Here is a 17,552-nt window from a genome sequence, read left to right on the forward strand (position 1 = left end):
CACAGGATAAAAATCTGGAAACATGATTTTATGCAATTCAGTTCCTTGTAACACGTGCCTTCTTTCTTAATTTTTTTAAATCAGCTTTCCAAATGAATCATTTTCATGACAGAGGAGTTTCTGTTTCTGCAGCTTTGTGGTGCCCTTTGGGAGGAATGGCAGCAGGGCTGCTTGGCAGAGACGTGGGCTGAGCTGTCAGAACCAGTAGCAAGAGGCCATGTTTTGCTTGCTCCTGTTTTCAGCCCTACACTTAGGCTGCAGGTGTGAAGACTACAGAATTTTGTTCAACTGTGCTGCTTGTGCATGCCATTATAACTACCAGCTGAAGATGAATCCACAGGCTGAAGATGATAAACTTAATTCAGAAATGAGATATTCTCTTTAAAAGTGGTTTCCTGTAATATTTTGATGATATGAACAACAGTTGTTGTGCAAAGGGCACTGGATACTTACAATGCTTTCATGTGGATATATTTATTCACATAAATTACTTAAGAAGCTTGTGTAATCTAATGTTTTAGAGCAGATTGAAGCTGTTGCTTAGATCCCTTAACAAAGATAAGCTGGTTTAGTTGCTAGTGATGCTTTTCACTGTATGAAGTGATGTATGTGAAAAATGAAAGTGAAGTGTCCCTTTGATTGTGAACAAAATTCTTTTGATAGTTCTGGAGATGTAAATATATGGTTGATATGTGCAACTACCATCTGGAGTGTTTAATGATGTCACAGTGTTCGCTGGAGTAGCCTGTTTTGTCAGTTTATTAGTTCAGCTATTAACTTTTTTATTGTTGGCTGCTAAAAGCATGTAGGTGTATGAGGTTTCATAAAGGTATTTGATCTCTAAAGGCTGAATCAAAGCAGTTAAAGTTTTGGTTGCAAAAGATGCTGACAGCTCATAATTCATTTATTTCTTTTGTCTTGTTTAGCCTACAAGTCCCAAGTTTGGAAAAGCAGACTCATATGAAAAACTGGAAAAACTAGGGGAAGGGTCCTATGCTACAGTATACAAAGGGAAAAGCAAGTAAGTCGTGGTTTCTTTGTTCCTTATTATTATTATTATTATTGCATTTCATTTCAATAAATAAGCAGAAAGTAGTAGCTGGTGTTGCTGCACATGCTAGAGAACCCTATAAATGAATGCAGATGGCTACTGATTTCTGTGTTCTCTAGTGAAAGCAACTGAGACTGCAGAGGTAACGTTACCTCATGTCAGAACAAGATGAGATTCCATCTAGAAATCTTATCTTTTCTTTATACTTTACTGTTGCACTATTTTCTCAGTATACACACCAAGTTAAAAAGTATGATATTTAATTTTCATGGATAAAAGCACAGTATCCTATCAAGTAGTTTTTTCTGATGTCCTGAGAGCAATGCTGAATGCGTTTATTTTGTTTGGCTTTCTAAAAAGCGTGAATAAAATACCAAGAGCAAATAATGCATGTTCCAAGTTGTAAATGTAAAAGAAGTATTTAGACTTCTGCCACACCAATGCACGTGTTGTATTTCAGAGTCAGCTTTTTTCAAGAAAATGCAGTTATTTTGCATTGCTAAGGGTTCAGTTCCGTGTCACTATAAATTCCAGACATAATGCATGAGTAATCTTTTTACTGAGGTCTACATAATTGGAGAAGAATGTATAGATTTCAGCTTGTGCCTTATCACTAAGATCCTTTTGTAAAATCACAGCATGGATCTGGTGATAGATATCTGATATGCTTTGACTTTCAATAAGATTGAGCTAAGGAAATGGGGTTACTGGATGTCCTGTCAATCACTGGAATTGACCAAAAGTTAAAAGCAAAGCAAAGCACTTCCCTGAAGCTATTTCATTCAGTGGTAATTTGTGCATGTTTTATGAAACATAGATTGGTTGGAAATACTTCATTTGTTTTAATGGAGCTGACTGCAGATCTGTAAGAAATACTTCAATGATTTTAATGGTAGCTGAATAATAAATTGATATTATTGGGTGTTTTACATTCTCCACTTTAAATAGAAAGCTCTAAATAAGTGGTGTGAATTATAATAATTATACATAACTTTATTCTGCTGCTTCATAACATCTTTTGCTAAGGGTTTAAAATTTGTTTTGAAAATGCGGGTAACTAGAGATTGGATAAGAATGTGTTTGCAGTAAATATGTTGGTGTCTTCCTAATCCTGAAGTAATATTCCTCTACATGCTACTTAGTTTCTGCTTCAAGGATTGAACAGCTCCATGCTGCATATGATCCATGATCAGAGTAAATTTGTGTTTTATAGGTTACTCAATATAGTTGCATAGAAGTGTGTGCAACTCCTAATTCAAGTTTATTCCATGAAATGAAAAGTGTCTTTCAATTTATGGTCTTTTTGAATGTCTGGAAGAAAAACCTCTGTTTACATTACATTGAACTGAGGCAGGAGAGAAAGAAAATCCGTTTCATTTCAAAATCAATTTTTTTCCCCATTATAAAAATGACTGCTAGCTTTCTCATCAACCTATCATGTTTCTGTATTTGATACATTCATGCAAATCACTGAGAATGTCTCCCAGAACCAGCTTGTGTTACTGCTGATCATTGATACTTTGCATAAAGCAGCTCTTGATGGTTTTCATTACCAAAGTTCAAGTGAAGTCATCAGTTGGCGGAAAATAGAGGAAAAGGATATTGTCCTATTACTACAGATATGTTACTGCGTACTGAGTTCCAGAACAAGGATAATTTGGTTTCAGATTCTACCAAGAGATTTTTCACATGGCCAGGAATATTTTTTTTTCTAAACAATTGATCTCAGATAATTTCTATTCTTTGTTCGTGTGTTCAGCTTTGAGAATCCATGTCCAAGTTTATCTGTAACCATGAAGAAAAAGTAAGAGAAAATAGATGTTAGAAAGCTGGGAGCAATCAGGCACAGCCCCAGATTTGGGTGTAAGACATCTTTAAGATTAGTAATGTTTGTGTATGACAACTGCAAACTGAGGAAGATTTTTAAGAAGAGCACTGTGTAGTAGTTGTGGTCATTCTACCCTTTCTTCAGTGTCTTAAACTGCTTGTCTCTAACTTCCATGGTTACAAATTACTAAAAACAATAACATTAAAAGAAATTACATGGTTTTCTGCCTTCAGTTTCCTTTCCCCCACATTTCTGATGGCTTTGGGAATTTGCAGTGTGTTTCAGTGATGTAGGTCATTTAGGTTCAACCCCAAACTCTTTTTTTTTACCCTGATTACAATAATCTCATGAGCACACTGAAAGCAGGGATTGTTGGGGTGAAATTTGTCCGTCTTTCAGTAAGATATTTTATAGTAAAATACTGGAAAAAAAGTAATGTTTGGGTTTTCACCCATACTGTTGCGGTTTCAAGCCTAAAACTTGAATAAATGACTCAAATAGTTGTATCTGGGGAAAGTCATAGGCAACTATTTGTCATCATTCCTTTCCCTGCAACAGCTACTAAACAGGCCCAGGCAGAGCAGATAACTAGGACACATGCAAAGCATGATGATTTTTGGTAAAATAATTTTTGAATGCAGTGATTCTTACATTTCCAAGCACATCCCTTGCTGAACATTCTTGACATGGAAATTGACACTGCTAGATGGTTTTTGATACTTCGAAGACTTCAGCAATGTGTCCTTTTACTAATGGTACCCCGGGCTGCATTAGGAGGAGTGCTGCCTGCAGGTAAAAGGAGGTGGCTCTTGCCCTCTGTTTAACTCAAAATATTCCTTAAGAGTGTACTGGCTCACTAGAAGAAGAAATATATGGAAATACTGAAGAGAGTCCAGAGAAGGGCCCTGAAGATACTGAAATGTTTGGAGCACCTCTCTTATGGGAAAAGGCTTTGATAGCTGAGATTGGTTAGGATGGGGAAGATGATGCTCAGGGGGATATCATCAATCTCTATAAATGCCTGAAGATAGATATGAAATGAAGATAGAGAGAGGCTCTGTTCAGTGCCCAGTGCCAAGACAAGGGGTAATGGGCACAAACTGGGATACAGGAGGTGCCCCCTGAGCACCAGGAAGTACTTCTGGGCTGTGCAGTGCCAGAGTGGTACCCAGAATGAAGTTTCCTCCTCAGACAAATTCAGAAGCCACCTGGGTGTGAGACTGAGCACCTTGCTCAGGATGTCCTTCTGGAGCAGGGGCTGAGCCACATGGACCCAGAGGTACCTTGCAACTTCAGCCATTCTGTGATGCAGACACTATAATAATTATGTTATCACTTAGAAGTTAAGGATTTCCCAAATTTGAGTATTGTGTTAAATTTGAATCTGTGATCAACTGGGAATGCAGAGTCCGTACCAAGCCCTCCTTGCATCTGTTCAATTGAACAGAAATTTCAAGAAATGCCATAAAGCAGAAAGGCAGAAAGTCATTTTTAAACTTAGTCTTCTATTGTAGAGTTGTTTGGTAAAATCTTGTTAACTGTTTCTTTTTTCTTTTTCTTTTAATTTTTCTATTTCTAAATGTCTGCCTGTGATGATTTCTTTTAACGAGGAATCCTTGAGCCTTTTAGATTATACCCTGTTGTCCAGTATGATAGAATAAAAATTCCATGCTTCTAATTTACTGCTTGAAAAGATGAATAGACAAAACAGCTGCCTACAAAGACATAAAATCACCCATTCCTTTTTTGAAGGAATGTGTGCAGTAACTTGCCTACATGAGAAGCCTTAAGTTTTGGAAATGGCGCAGGATCGGAAGTACTAAGCCCTTGTCTCCTGATTAAACGTGATTTTTCTGTCTATGTGAGGCTCTGTGATAGCATCCCAGGAATGTGAAATGAAGCAGGCTAATTCTTCTTAATGGATGATGGATTTTTCTTTTTGTAGTCAGATAAAAGTGGTTCCCTGGAGTGTGGGGAAGCAGCAGAATGAACAAAACTGAGCGACTGAGGAAACTGAAACACTGTTCTCTCAGATTGGGCTTTTCTGTTTATTGCAGAAATAGCCATGCAACCATTTGTTTCTTCGCTGGCAGTCATTGCATCAGTGGGCAAATCTATTTGAATTCACATGTTGAACTTCAGACACACATAGTAAAACTTATTTTGGTATATTCATTTTCTACTTTCTCCCAGGTTAGTTTATCACATTACTTGGTTGTGTTAAATCCCAAAAGGCTTCTTACTATCTGTACTGAAATTCAGATCACTTTTTTCCTTGTATTTCCAGTAAAATTTTGGAGAAATAGACCCACTATTTTGCTGGTTACACTCTAAAAAATGTTGTAAGTTAAACTGGATTTGTATTTTTTACTAATGCTGTGAATATGTCTTTGAGATGAAATAAATACAATCCTACTGCAGTTGATTTGGGAGGCAAGTAATGGATAGTCTTTCACTCACAGTCTCCATTATTGTTGAGACAGATTAACAGAGATTAATATAACATAAGTATTGTGGCTTAACTCTTCATCTCCATGTATTTTGGGGGCAAGTTTGGAAAATATCGCTTTATTTGTAAGTAGTTTGCAGAAAATAAATGAGAGGAATAGGTTCCTTTGGAATTACTGTATCATTTCTGTTTGCAGTTGAACTGAAGAAATGCTGTCTGTCTGCATGGACACACATATCTTCCTTCTAGAACTTGACCTTCTTCCCTCTTGAGCATTGCTATAAATATACCTGATTTTAAAGCAATGGAATCTTGCTTAATCTGTGCCAAATAAATGTTGACATGAGCATTGAAAGTCTGGTGATGAAGCCAGGGACAGCAGGAAGGAGATGCACTTAATAGGAACCCCTTGCAGAGCAGTGTGAAGGCATCCTGTACTTGCCCTGGGAACTCCGCTCACTGCCCCTAAGGAAAAACCCTGTGCTTTTGGCAATATTATGTTCTGGCATGCTTTCCATCCTCTTCTCCCACAGTGTTTAATTGCTCTTTAAGCTATAGGCAAAGAATTAAAGCAGATTACTTCAGTTAAAGTGATGTGATCTGTGACTGCTTCTCGCACAGCATGGAGCTGTGTTCTGAGAAGCAAGCCAATGGTATATCCGCCAGTCTCCCTGCTGTGATCTCGACCTATTTCTTGCTTCTCCATGTGATTTTTAGTGTACTAACCTTCACTAAGCTGTGCACAAAGTACTGCAATAATATGCAGAACTCTTAAGAGAGAGATCAATCTATAAAATCTTGCCTATGAAATTTACCATGAAATTGTATAGTTTGAAACAGGATATCCTATATAAAATGCTTGTCCTAAATTCAGTTCTCTTCCCCATCCCTTCTAATTGTTAACATGAAAAATGGTCTGGTGGGGGTACAGTGTGGTGTCTTGTCCCAGCTGGTGCTGTCAGCCAAAGCCCACAGAGGCTGTGAGATGCAGCTTCTGCTGAGGTGATGATGCAATTGTTGTTTGAAACTGGATTGAAATTAGGGTAATTCCAGGTTTTACCTAAAGATGAAAGGAAGATGAAAGGCTTTTTTTTTTTTTTTTTCCTCCCATGCAGAGCATTTTTGCATTCATATCAGTACCTTTTTTATTTTTTTCTTTTTTCCCATTTACACAAAAATCAATAAGAAATTAGAGGTATAAAACGCAGATCTTGTAGAGGAATATTGCTCAGAAAGGCAGTGCCTGTGCCCTGCACCAGCTGTGGTTCCTATGCAATATTATTCTTGTGGCAACAGGGAATAGTATAATGATGAGTGGAAACCACCTGTGTTTGTTGTTGGCATATGATGTATTGTAGAATGCTTTATGAAAAATGGCTGACTGAAGTATTTCATATAAATGTTTGTGGATGGCTGCTCACAAGAAAGAAAGATCACCTAGGGATTTTCATTTTTATGTTCTGATGTGCATCCTTTGCTGAGGATTTTTTTTTGCCTGACAGGGCTAATTGCTATTCCCACTTTATTTTTCTTTTAAACTGCAGTATTTCATTTATTTCTCTTGAAACCTCCATGACTCTTCTATTGACTTTCCTTTTGTTTTATGTACAATCTATTGCAAGTGCCTTAGGCTTCAGATAGCCTGAAGAACTTGATGTTGTTTTCTTTGTCACACTTTAGCTCTTTAGCCATTCCCTTAGATTTAATCCATGCCAGCGTGAAGTATTATATTGTATGCTTCATTTACAGCAGTCCAGTTCACAGATAAATTTTTTGGCCAATTTCTTTAGATGAAATATTTCAGAATTGTTATGGTTTCTGTTGCCTTAGTGACTTACACTTTCTGAGCTGTTTCTCTTCTTGCAAATTGTTCAAAATCAGTGTTCACCTACAGATGAAACTGCTTTTATCTGAGGGGTATCAGATGGCTGGAAAAGGAATATATATTCATGAATTATGAAAATGCAATTCAGAGTTACTTTATAGAGCAGCCTGATTTGTTTTCTTTTGTTTATTTTTCCTTTTTTTCTCCCTCAATTTCTATTTGTAGATGACACATTTTGAATATTTTGTAGGCTGCTCTTTACTATATGCTTGAAAGTTAAGATTGTATAAAGTGTGTAAGTAGATGGTTTATAAACATTTCTAGTTTTATTAATCTTTCATAAGAACTATAACTGAAAGTTGAACTTGATGCAATACTAATAACAACTTGAAGCTGAACTTAAATGCCAGATGGTGGAAAACATATGAAAGTGGTCTGAGTATCAAAAGATGTTATTAAATAATTAATCTCTCAGAAAACATTTTAAAATCATGAAGGCTTGAAGATCGTAACTGGAAGATGAATAATTGACTATATTAATCACTTAATGAGTGAATTTGTGTTTAAAAGAAACATTGTGAGGTAGTTTTCTATATTTGTATTTATTAAAGAGTGTATTATGCTCTGTACGCTGTGCTTCAGCCTTTAAAGTTGTTTGCAAAGGTGATGAATTGTCATCTCTAGGGACAGTTGTGGAAACAGAGGGAAGAAAATTCATTGTCTTGCCCAGGATTGCAGAGAAGAATCTGACAGAAAAATTGAAGTAGAACATAATTATATTGAATATGACTGCCAGCAATGGCACTATTATGTATATGTATGATTGGGATCGTGGAGACTTAAGAACGGCTTGGGTTGGAAGGGTCCTTAAAGCCCATTCAGTCTCACCCCCTGCTGCATGGGCAGGGCTGTCCCCCACCAACTCAGGCTGCCCAGGGCCCGTCCAACCCCACCCTGAGTGCTTTCAGGGATGGGGTACCCACTGTTCTCTGGGCAGCAGTGCCAGTGCATCACCCCCTCTGAGAGAAGGAATGGTAGCGAATACACTGAGGTGAGCAGCTGCCCTAAGGTGAGTGATGCAGGTTGTGAGCTAGAGGAACCTGGGGTAAATACTGTGCTGCTGCTCTCTGGTTCCCACCTAAACAAGGGCTACAGCATTACGTCTGCAAGGCTAATTTGAGTCCTGTAAAGAACTGGATCCCCAGCTTCCAGTGACATTAATAATTTAAAAATTTAAATGTGTCACATCTCTTGTAACTCTTTGATTTTTTTTTCATATTATTATTATTATTATTATTATTATTATTATTATTATTATTACCCCTAGTAAGCATTAGCAATGTGAAATACCTTTAAATCACCAGTTTCTTTTAAAATAAAGTACCTTTTCTTTCAGCATGGAGGTTAAAAGAATATGTTATGTTTAGAACATTTATTGCACCTAAATGTAACTGAAGATCTTGTGAAAATAGTGTTATGGTACTCTTTTTGTTCTCTGTGTGGCATTACCAGCACCCCCAGCATTACCCCCAGTAAAGGCCACTAAGTCATTAGTTCTTTCATATTCTTTGTATTGAAAACATTATTATATGTTCTTAATGATGCATTAAAGCACTAAATCTTCCATACTTTCTCAAAAATATGAAGAATCCTTGACAATGTGAAGTGCACTGTGAGATGCTGTGAAACTTTACTTTGGGCAATGAACAAGAGAGGTGGTTTAATGAATCCTAGGTGTTGAAAGGCACAGAGCATTGGCTTCTACATTCTAAAATGCTCTCTGCCTATCAGTATTCCTAGTTGTATTTAAAAATAATAAAAACAGTGAGCATACTTTGTAGGTTCTGTAACACAAATGTGAAATAATATCTGGGGGGGAAATTCTTATAACCTGATCACTGCTTAAGTGTCCAAAGTCAACACTGATACACTAATGGTTGTTTTTTTTTGTTTGTTTTGTTGTTTTTTTTTTCCCCAATGTTTCTAAAGAAATTTCCACATTATCCTGGCAAGTCATTACAGCATTAAAAGCATAATTTCATGATGTAACTGACTTGAACTTATGGTAAGATGCTTCTCGAAGGGGTGGTCCCACTTCTTCTCGTATCTTTTATAGTGTTGTGGTTGTTTTATTTTTCTTTTTAAAATATGAAATATGCTTTCATCTTTTCTTTTTCTTTTCCTTTTTCTTTTTCTTTTTCTTTTTCTTTTTCTTTTTCTTTTTCTTTTTCTTTTTCTTTTTCTTTTTCTTTTTCTTTTTCTTTTTCTNTTTTCTTTTTCTTTTTCTTTTTCTTTTTCTTTTTCTTTTTCTTTTTCTTTTTCTTTTTCTTTTTCTTTTTCTTTTTCTTTTTCTTTTCTTTTCTTCTTTTATTTTCTTTTTTCTTTTTTTTTTTTTTTTTTTTCCTGAAAATATGGTTCAAATTTTTGGAAGGGCCAGTCTTCAGTCTTTTCCTATTTAAACTCAGTAAGTGTCTTGCTGTAGGGTCTGGCAAGAATGAGAGCTGATACAAGACAGCATCAGGGATTTAGCAGGAGTAGAGCTGTACCCTGAGGTAGCCATTAGCTCATCACTGCGGTATCATCTAACTGCAGCCTGAGGTTGCATCAGTGGGAGAGCAGCTAAAGGGTGTAGCTAAACATACACACCTATCTCTTTTAATTGGTGATACTTCATCAATTCTCATACTTCCAGATGTACACTTAAAAATTGCCCTGTTTATAGAAAATGAGCCGAAGAAAAAAGTTCTAATTACTGAGGAGTAAATGAGACTAATGAGGCTGTTTTCTTTTTCAGAAGTTAGAGGTGGATATTTAGGATATAAACAACAGTAAAAGGGAGTAAGCAGTTCCAGAGGAACACTGTTTAAGATTAGCTCAGTCATTTTAATAGTGTTAAGAGTTGCCATGATGTCTGTCAAGATGATGATAGGTACCAATGACAAAGTGGCAGTAATAACTAAATAGTACAGCTCACCTACTGTGTTTGAGAGCACTGTGTAATTGTGAATCCATCAAAGCAAGTTCTATACTATGGCTGCTTGTGTTGTTACTGTTAATGAGTCAGTGAAATGCAGGACTTTGGATTACAAAAAACATGATCTGCATGTTAGGTGCTAATTTTTGGTCTCTTTGGCAAGAGTCCAAATGCACATTCCTTTGTATCTTGGTGATCTGCTTTTTACATATTTTCTGCATTGTATTTTTTGAGTAGAGCATCCATCCTGTTCTTGATCTGAAGAATGAGCTTTCTTATTCAAATTCTTCCTGCAGTGTGATTAATTGTAAAATCATTAAGTTATCCAGATGTCTATCTTATGTATATGTGGTGGGTGAGCTACTGCATTGACAGGGGAACTGAAAACTACACATAGTATGAACCACGTGACTGTGATCAGTCTTTCTTCTTCAGCTTTTATTAAGATTTATTTTCCTGTCTGTGCACCACATACAACATTTATTGGGGCAAGATTTTGGTAATCGTGAGGATAAATCCAGATAATGCAGTGGGGCTAAGCTGCTTATTATCTTTCAACAATGACTGGTGTCTTGGGACTGGAGCTGGGGCTGGTCTGAAGTGTGAACAGTTAGGAGGCGATGAGTATACCATCTTTTGATAACCAGGTTTTCTTAAGTTGTTCAGAGTCATTGTGAGATGCACTGTGTAGGTGTAATGAAAATCTGGCAATAGTAAAAGTTAAGCAGAAGAAATGATACTATGGCCTTTGTGCCTACCCTTACCATTTCTTCTCATACATCAGGAGTCTGTTAAAGGTTCAGAAGTATGAGCTTGTTCTTGAGGAGTTGATATTAATCTTTAATGTTAATACTGTTGTTGTGATACTTAATCTGCATGAAGCGAACCAACTGGATTTTTTTAAGGTTTAAACGGGGTTTGTGTGTAGTGAAATTTTGAATTCTAGAAGTGAAACCATCCAAATAGATTGGAAAATACAGTGGCTTCTGTTGTGAAGTTTGGACCCTTGGAGTGCCAAATATTTTTAATGTTATAAAAGGGAATCATTACAATCTAAAATTAGCCTGGGCCATGTAGTCAAGAATGTACCTCAGGAACAATCCTGCCCTGAAGGGAAATGACCAGAATGACCTAAAAAATATTTCCCATCTCAAACTTCCATAGCTTTTGGACGGTAGTAATTATGGGTGCAATGCAGTGGAAAGAAGGCAATCAATACAAATATGGATTTTCTGCACGTTGAAGGATTGATGAGAATTGTATGCCTTTTTGCTTGAACATTTTGATCAAATAAAGGATAGAAACATTTTTCAATGTGCTACTTCTTAACAAAGCTTTGGTTTAGTGCTGCAATAGAAAGGAAACAGGCTGACTCACAGAAAACTGAGATCATTTCTTGGATTGCTTAAGAGTGTGAAAATATAAAGTTGACATTATGGAAGCTATGAAGCGTTTCTTACATTGCTATAAATGAATCACTGGTATTGACAAGAAGAAATTGAAGAAGTACATGATGGGAAATAAGTTCTCTTATGATAAATACTGTTTCTGCTTTAATCTTTTAAAAATTTCTTCTTCCCCTTTTAGGGTTAATGGAAAGCTGGTGGCACTGAAGGTGATAAGATTACAAGAAGAGGAAGGAACCCCGTTTACAGCTATCAGGGAAGGTATGCACACTAATTATACATAGGTTTTTCTTTTTTTTTTTTTAGATTCTTTTTGGTATTGCACTCCTTATTGCAGTGCAGTGCTATAGTGAATTGCTTGGGAATTCAAATGATACAACTGTGTTCTCTGTGGGAAGAAACTTGGGTGCTACAAAAACAAAGCCTGTACTGTGGGAGCTCTTGTTAAATAATGCAGCTCTGCCTCTGCTGTGGCTTGCGTTAGATTTACTATACCAGTGAGTACTTAAGAGCACACTCATGTTGAAGGTGGGTGTGAGAAGTCCCTCTGGAACATGAAGGAGCCGTATAAGTGGTGCTTCTTGCCTAGGGGCAGAAGGTTAAAATGAAGGTGGATGTAATTTTTCATGTACATGCAGCATGAAAAGAAGAAAGCATTTATTGCTGAAGACAATCAGAAGATCAGGTCACAAAAAGTAAAAGCATCATAAAAGCTGTGTGTGTTTTGGGATAGCTTTTGTTTGTTTTTCCTTCCCTGTGGGCTCCAACCTGTAGGGCTTGGAAATAATTCCTCTCCCGCTCACTCTGAGAGGTCTGTCATGCTTTCTGCTCTGCTCCCTTTATTCTCCTTGTCAGCCTCGTGCTCCCTGCTGACAGCTACTTGATTTGAGCTGGGCATTCTTGAGCTCCTCTGCAGAAATGGTTGTGCCACCTCTGTGGGAGCCTCCTCTGTTGGATAGAACTAAATATGAGCTTTGGTAGAGAAATAACAAATTACTGTCACGCTGCTGACTCAAACTCAGCTGAAATTGGTCGAGAGCTGGAGATGAGACGTGCAACTTTTGAGGTGTCATTTAAAATTGTGTTGACTATCAGCATCATTCCAGTAGCATCCTACAGTGTAGACCCTGATGTGAGGTGTGTGGTTCCATAGGCATGTCAGCCAAAGTACCAGACCTGTACTTTCACTGTTCCTTGCTGCTGCCCTCATGTGTATTCAGCTCTGTCTGCAGGTGCCCTGAGCCAGCCTGGGGCCAGCCTGGGCGAATATCTCGGGTTGCTGAATCTGACATCCTGTGCTCAAAAACCCATAAAGCAGGATTGATCACCACCCTAAGGTTGTGCTACAGTTTTCATTTTAAAGGCAGCTCTTCCACAAAGGAGGGAAAACCGTGGGTGGCCAATATAGAAAGGAATTTCTGCAGTTCTTGTGCTATGCTTTGTTTAAATCATAACTATTGAATGATCTGACACATTTATTCATATTGATCTACTTTTTTTTTTTTTTTTTTTCCTGGGAGTTGCCTGTTTCTGCAGCTGTGCCATGATAACGAGGTGTGCAGAGGGCTATGAGCACAGCTTTCCCTATTTGAAATGCTGAGTTCAAGGTGTACCAGCCTGCCTTACAAATATGTTTATTATTCTTCAGACTTTTAGTTGATACAGTACTGATTTAATAAGAGAATGTAGTACATACAGTTTTCTTATGCCTGTTTAGTGACACTTTAAAGGTTTTTTAATGAGAGCTTGGTCTGGATGAAAGATTAAATGTTATAACTGTAATAAACAGAATAATGTCTTTTCCTTTATAGACAGTTTGTTGTATGAGCTCAGTATAAATAAGTATTCTTGCGAGCAAGAGTAGAGATTTTCCACTTGACTTTTTTTTTAATTATAGAAGCTCATTGCATGAAAATTTTTTTCACACTATCATTGGAGGAGTTTTCATTTTAGCTCTTTCTACAGCAAAGTGGTTATAGTTCATTAAAATTCTTATACCTAGTATTAATAAAACAAAGCCCTTGTCTAACAAAGCTCTTAAGGTTATTAATTTATATATATTTTCTTAAGCATATGACGTGTCACTGATTTTGATAGGGCTATACTCTTGTCTTGTATTTGTAAGTACTAATCTAGGCTGAGACTAGAGCCAAAGATTATTAGGCTAATGGAAGTGCTTATTTTGGGACTTTTGTAGACTTTTGTTTAGGAACAGTCAAAATCAGGTTAAGAGTGGATTTGCTGTTTGATTTTTTTTGTGTGCATAGAAGTGACCTTGTTTCCTGAGTAGTGGAGCTTCATTCACATATGTGGAAGCTATTAGAAAAAATGAAGTTCGAGCATTATCATGTAGAAGGCAGACAACCCAGACATCAGATGGGAAGGGGAAAAATCTATTCCTTGCTTTCGTTTTCTTTGTTTTGATTTTGTCACCCTAAAAACATTAGGGCTAGAAAGGTGAGGAACAGTATATTACAATTACAAGTATAGCTTTAAGAAGGTAATTTCCACAGTGGTGTGCCAGTCTTGAGTTATTTGACAGCAGTGCTACAGCTGTGAGCTTTGTTAGAACTGAAGGAAGCTGTTGCTATCCCCTTAGCAGCATGTAATCCACCTTGAGCATGCTGAGCTCATCAACATAGGTAGGAAATGAAAAGGAAATGCTTCTATAAGCTCTTAGGTTACCTGATTAGTGTAAGACTGAGAAAAAACAAACAACCTAAGAATGAGGCACTCTGGTGAACAGATTTTTCTTGAGCTGTGTTGGCATGCATTATTCCTTATTCTCTAATTTTCCATCAGTGTAAGGCAAATTCAGGCAGAAGTTTAATTGTTTGTAAACTGAAACTACTGTACGATAATTGTTTAAAGTGGTGTAGAATGTGTTTTTGTGTTTTGTGAGAGAAAATAGCATATTTGCATTGTGTTCCTACCGGAATGTTGTGTGATGTTAATTAGGGGAAGCTGTAGATTGGAATCTTCCATGGTGGCCGTGCTGAGGGAATTTTTTAAATGTCTGTTCACAGGAAAACATATTGTTACTCTTCTGGCAGATATGGAATGAAGCTCAGTAGAGACCAAAAGTAGGAAGGGAAAAGATTAAGAGGAATAAGATGATGCAGAGTTTATAGATGGATTATGTGACTGTGGAGATAAACTCTAACTTTTCTGGAAAATAAAAACAAACAAAAACAATCAAACATTAAAAAAATACCATCTTACCAAAAGCAGGGTAAGAAAAATCACTATTATTCAGTTTGCCCAGGTGAGATTTAACTAGAGCTTCCATGAAAGCTGCTGCTTGTGAAGTATTTCTGCTTTCACAGTAATTGTGGTTTTGTGTCTTCCACAAAATAATAAATATCAAAGCTGCATAGGTTTGGATGAAAGTAGGTAAATGGGGCTTATTTGTCAGTGCTGTTCAGCCCTTCCCTGAATTTGTAGAACAAAATTCAGAGGTGGTCTTTGCTAAGAATCTTTCAGTTTGGCAGAGTCAGTTGCATCCATAGTTTTCATTTAGTGGCACGCGGTTTGCAAGATGTTGTGCTCTGAATTTAACTCACTCAGTCTGAGATAATAGAATCTACTTTTAAAGGGCCCGAAACTAAAAAGAAAAAAATGATTAGGTGTATGCATATGACTGAGTTAACCAACATGATTTTCTGAATGTGGTGCAGTCTTCCCTTCTGTTTTTACAACAGCAGATTACCATTCTATCCAAAATGTGCTGCAACTTTGATTGCTGAGACAGTATGGAGTCTGGCAGTCATCTACACACTATTTCTCATTTAAACTAAATTCAGTAGAGTACAGGTCAGCCAGTGATTGTAGTTGTGTTTTTTTCTTTCACTGTAACGGTCATTACTGGCTGTTCAGAGATGCCTCACCAGCAGAGTCAGTGTGATTAAATCCACTGCAGCCAGCAGAAAAGTTCAATGACCTAAACTTTATCTCACATATTTCATTCCTTTAATTTCCTGTAATATCACTTCCATCTAGGCTAAATACTGAACTGCATGATAAGTTATAAATCTGGAAGCAGCTTGACTTACTATTCCATAGGTATCATCTTTGGTTTCAGAACAATAATATTCCTTTTAGCCTGCAGGACAAAGGTCCCACTTTTGAAGTATACATGTAGATGAGCATGCCCTGGTTTTACTACTACGTTGTTGGTGCAGTTACTTGGGCAATAAAATGTTTTTCCTGTTCTAATCATGAATAATGTTTTGTATTTAGTTTTAATTCCAACTTCCTCCCATGGAAATATTAATGCTTCTTTATTCTCCTGAATTTGATTTGATATTATTAGTAAAACTTTATTATATCGTTTTATTATATGGTTATATAATAAGTAAGCAACTTTTAGTTTATTGCTCTTATTTATTATCTTTGTTTACTTCTTGTTAGTGAAATATATTTGCATTTTACATCCAAAAGTGTTCCTGTCAGAGACTGTCTCCATGCCTTTGATTTGACAGTTGCCCAGATAATAGTTTTTCATAAGATCCAGTAGAAACACATGGTGTAAAAAATAACATATAAGTGCCTTGGGAACAGCCACCTGTCTTGTGTTAGACAAAGAACACAAGATTTGCTGAACAAATTTCTTAAAAAAAAAAATTAAATTATAGAAAAGTTCACTGTGTATACTTAATTTGTAGGAGGGAAGTTAATGTATTTGATTGCTGGTGTAGAACTGGTGTGGAGAGAGGCTTAATTCCTGGCCACAAAACATCATCAGAGTTTCAGGCTTCCTTCATCCTTACCCCTTTGTCTTCCTTTTTCTGGCTTCCCTTCAGTGCTACACCTTCCTACCTCTTCCCTACATAATAAACCTGTCTGGGAACTGTTGATGTCAAAAATTTCACCAGCAGGCATGCTACAATTTTAAAATGGAAAACACATGGTATGAACTTCTTTGGAAATAGCAGAATCATAGAATCACAGAATCACCAAGGTTGGAAAAGACATAAAGATCATCCAGTCCAACCGTTCACCTGTTACCAATAGCTCCCACTTAACCATGTCCCTCAACACAACATCCACTCTTTCCTTGAACATACATTTACATTCAAGGAAATGTACATTTTTGTGTGCTATTTGTGAAATCTTGCTACATCCTCCTACAGTTATCATTCTTAACACAAGATCCAACAGACTAAAAAGGGCCTCCATATCATCCCAAACAAAAAACTGAATACCCAAAGGGTGTTCAGTTAGCAAATCTGAGTCTCCCTTCATTGTCCCATTCTGGACAGACTTCCCGAAGTTAGGGGCTTTTTTGAGGCCTCTCAATCCGAAGTTGGCTGTGTGGAGGGAATAAATCTTTGTAAAATTAGTGCAGAGTAACTGCCAAGTGAAAATTACAAAATCAGCTGTTCGTCACGAGAGGCTTCTTGGCCAAAGTGTCTGTGAGATTCATTGCAAAGATTTCCTCATAAGAGCACAATAGCAAATACTGCTTTGTAGGAAAAATACTGCAGGTGCTATGAAACATTTATGCTTTTATATTATCCAAGAGAAGTAGTACAGTCTGTGCTTGTACTCTCTAAGGAAGTGCTGCAGAAAATTATATTTGTACTCAATAGACAAACTTGTGATCTCATATTGAAATATTATCTGAAAAGAGTAGATGAATTATTGTACTTCTATCCCAGTTCTGTGATTCTGGACTGATATGTAGCATGATAATCTTTACAAATTAAAGTCAACCAATGACCTCATGGCACCAGCCAGATGACTCATGGTGATAAACCTCCTATTCATTATATGAGGTTGTATTCTGTAGGACAAGGGCACAGAGAAAACAATATCTGCATATTTCTGGAGAGTCATTGGTCAGTTTACTGCGAGGAGGTAAACATGGAAACAGGAGTTGTAGTCCATTCATTGTATCTCAGTAAAGAGCAAGTTACTTTTTTTTTTTTCTGCTTTAAAGTTAGATCATTCTTATACAAAACAAACAAACAAAAACCAAACAAAACAAACCACGTGTCAAATCTATTCTACCTTTTAC

At 36.9% G+C, this 17,552-nt stretch overlaps 1 protein-coding gene across 5 annotated transcripts in view; it reads left to right on the forward strand.

Annotated features, from left to right (window-relative positions):
• CDK14 (cyclin dependent kinase 14) overlaps nt 1-17,552 on the forward strand; it is a 288,398-nt gene that overhangs the window by 82,954 nt on the left and 187,892 nt on the right. For all 5 annotated transcript variants that reach the window (XR_001553047.2, XM_015853364.2, XM_015853369.2 and 2 more), the window contains 2 exons: nt 927-1,021; nt 11,715-11,794. Coding sequence is in view for 4 of the 5 variants with exons in the window: in XM_015853364.2 (XP_015708850.1) it covers nt 927-1,021; nt 11,715-11,794 (175 nt within the window). In the remaining variant the exon portion in view is untranslated. The remainder of the gene's footprint in view (nt 1-926; nt 1,022-11,714; nt 11,795-17,552) is intronic.

This window comes from Coturnix japonica, chromosome 2, assembly GCF_001577835.2.
Source record: "Coturnix japonica isolate 7356 chromosome 2, Coturnix japonica 2.1, whole genome shotgun sequence".
NCBI classification, from domain to species: Eukaryota; Metazoa; Chordata; class Aves; order Galliformes; family Phasianidae; genus Coturnix; species Coturnix japonica.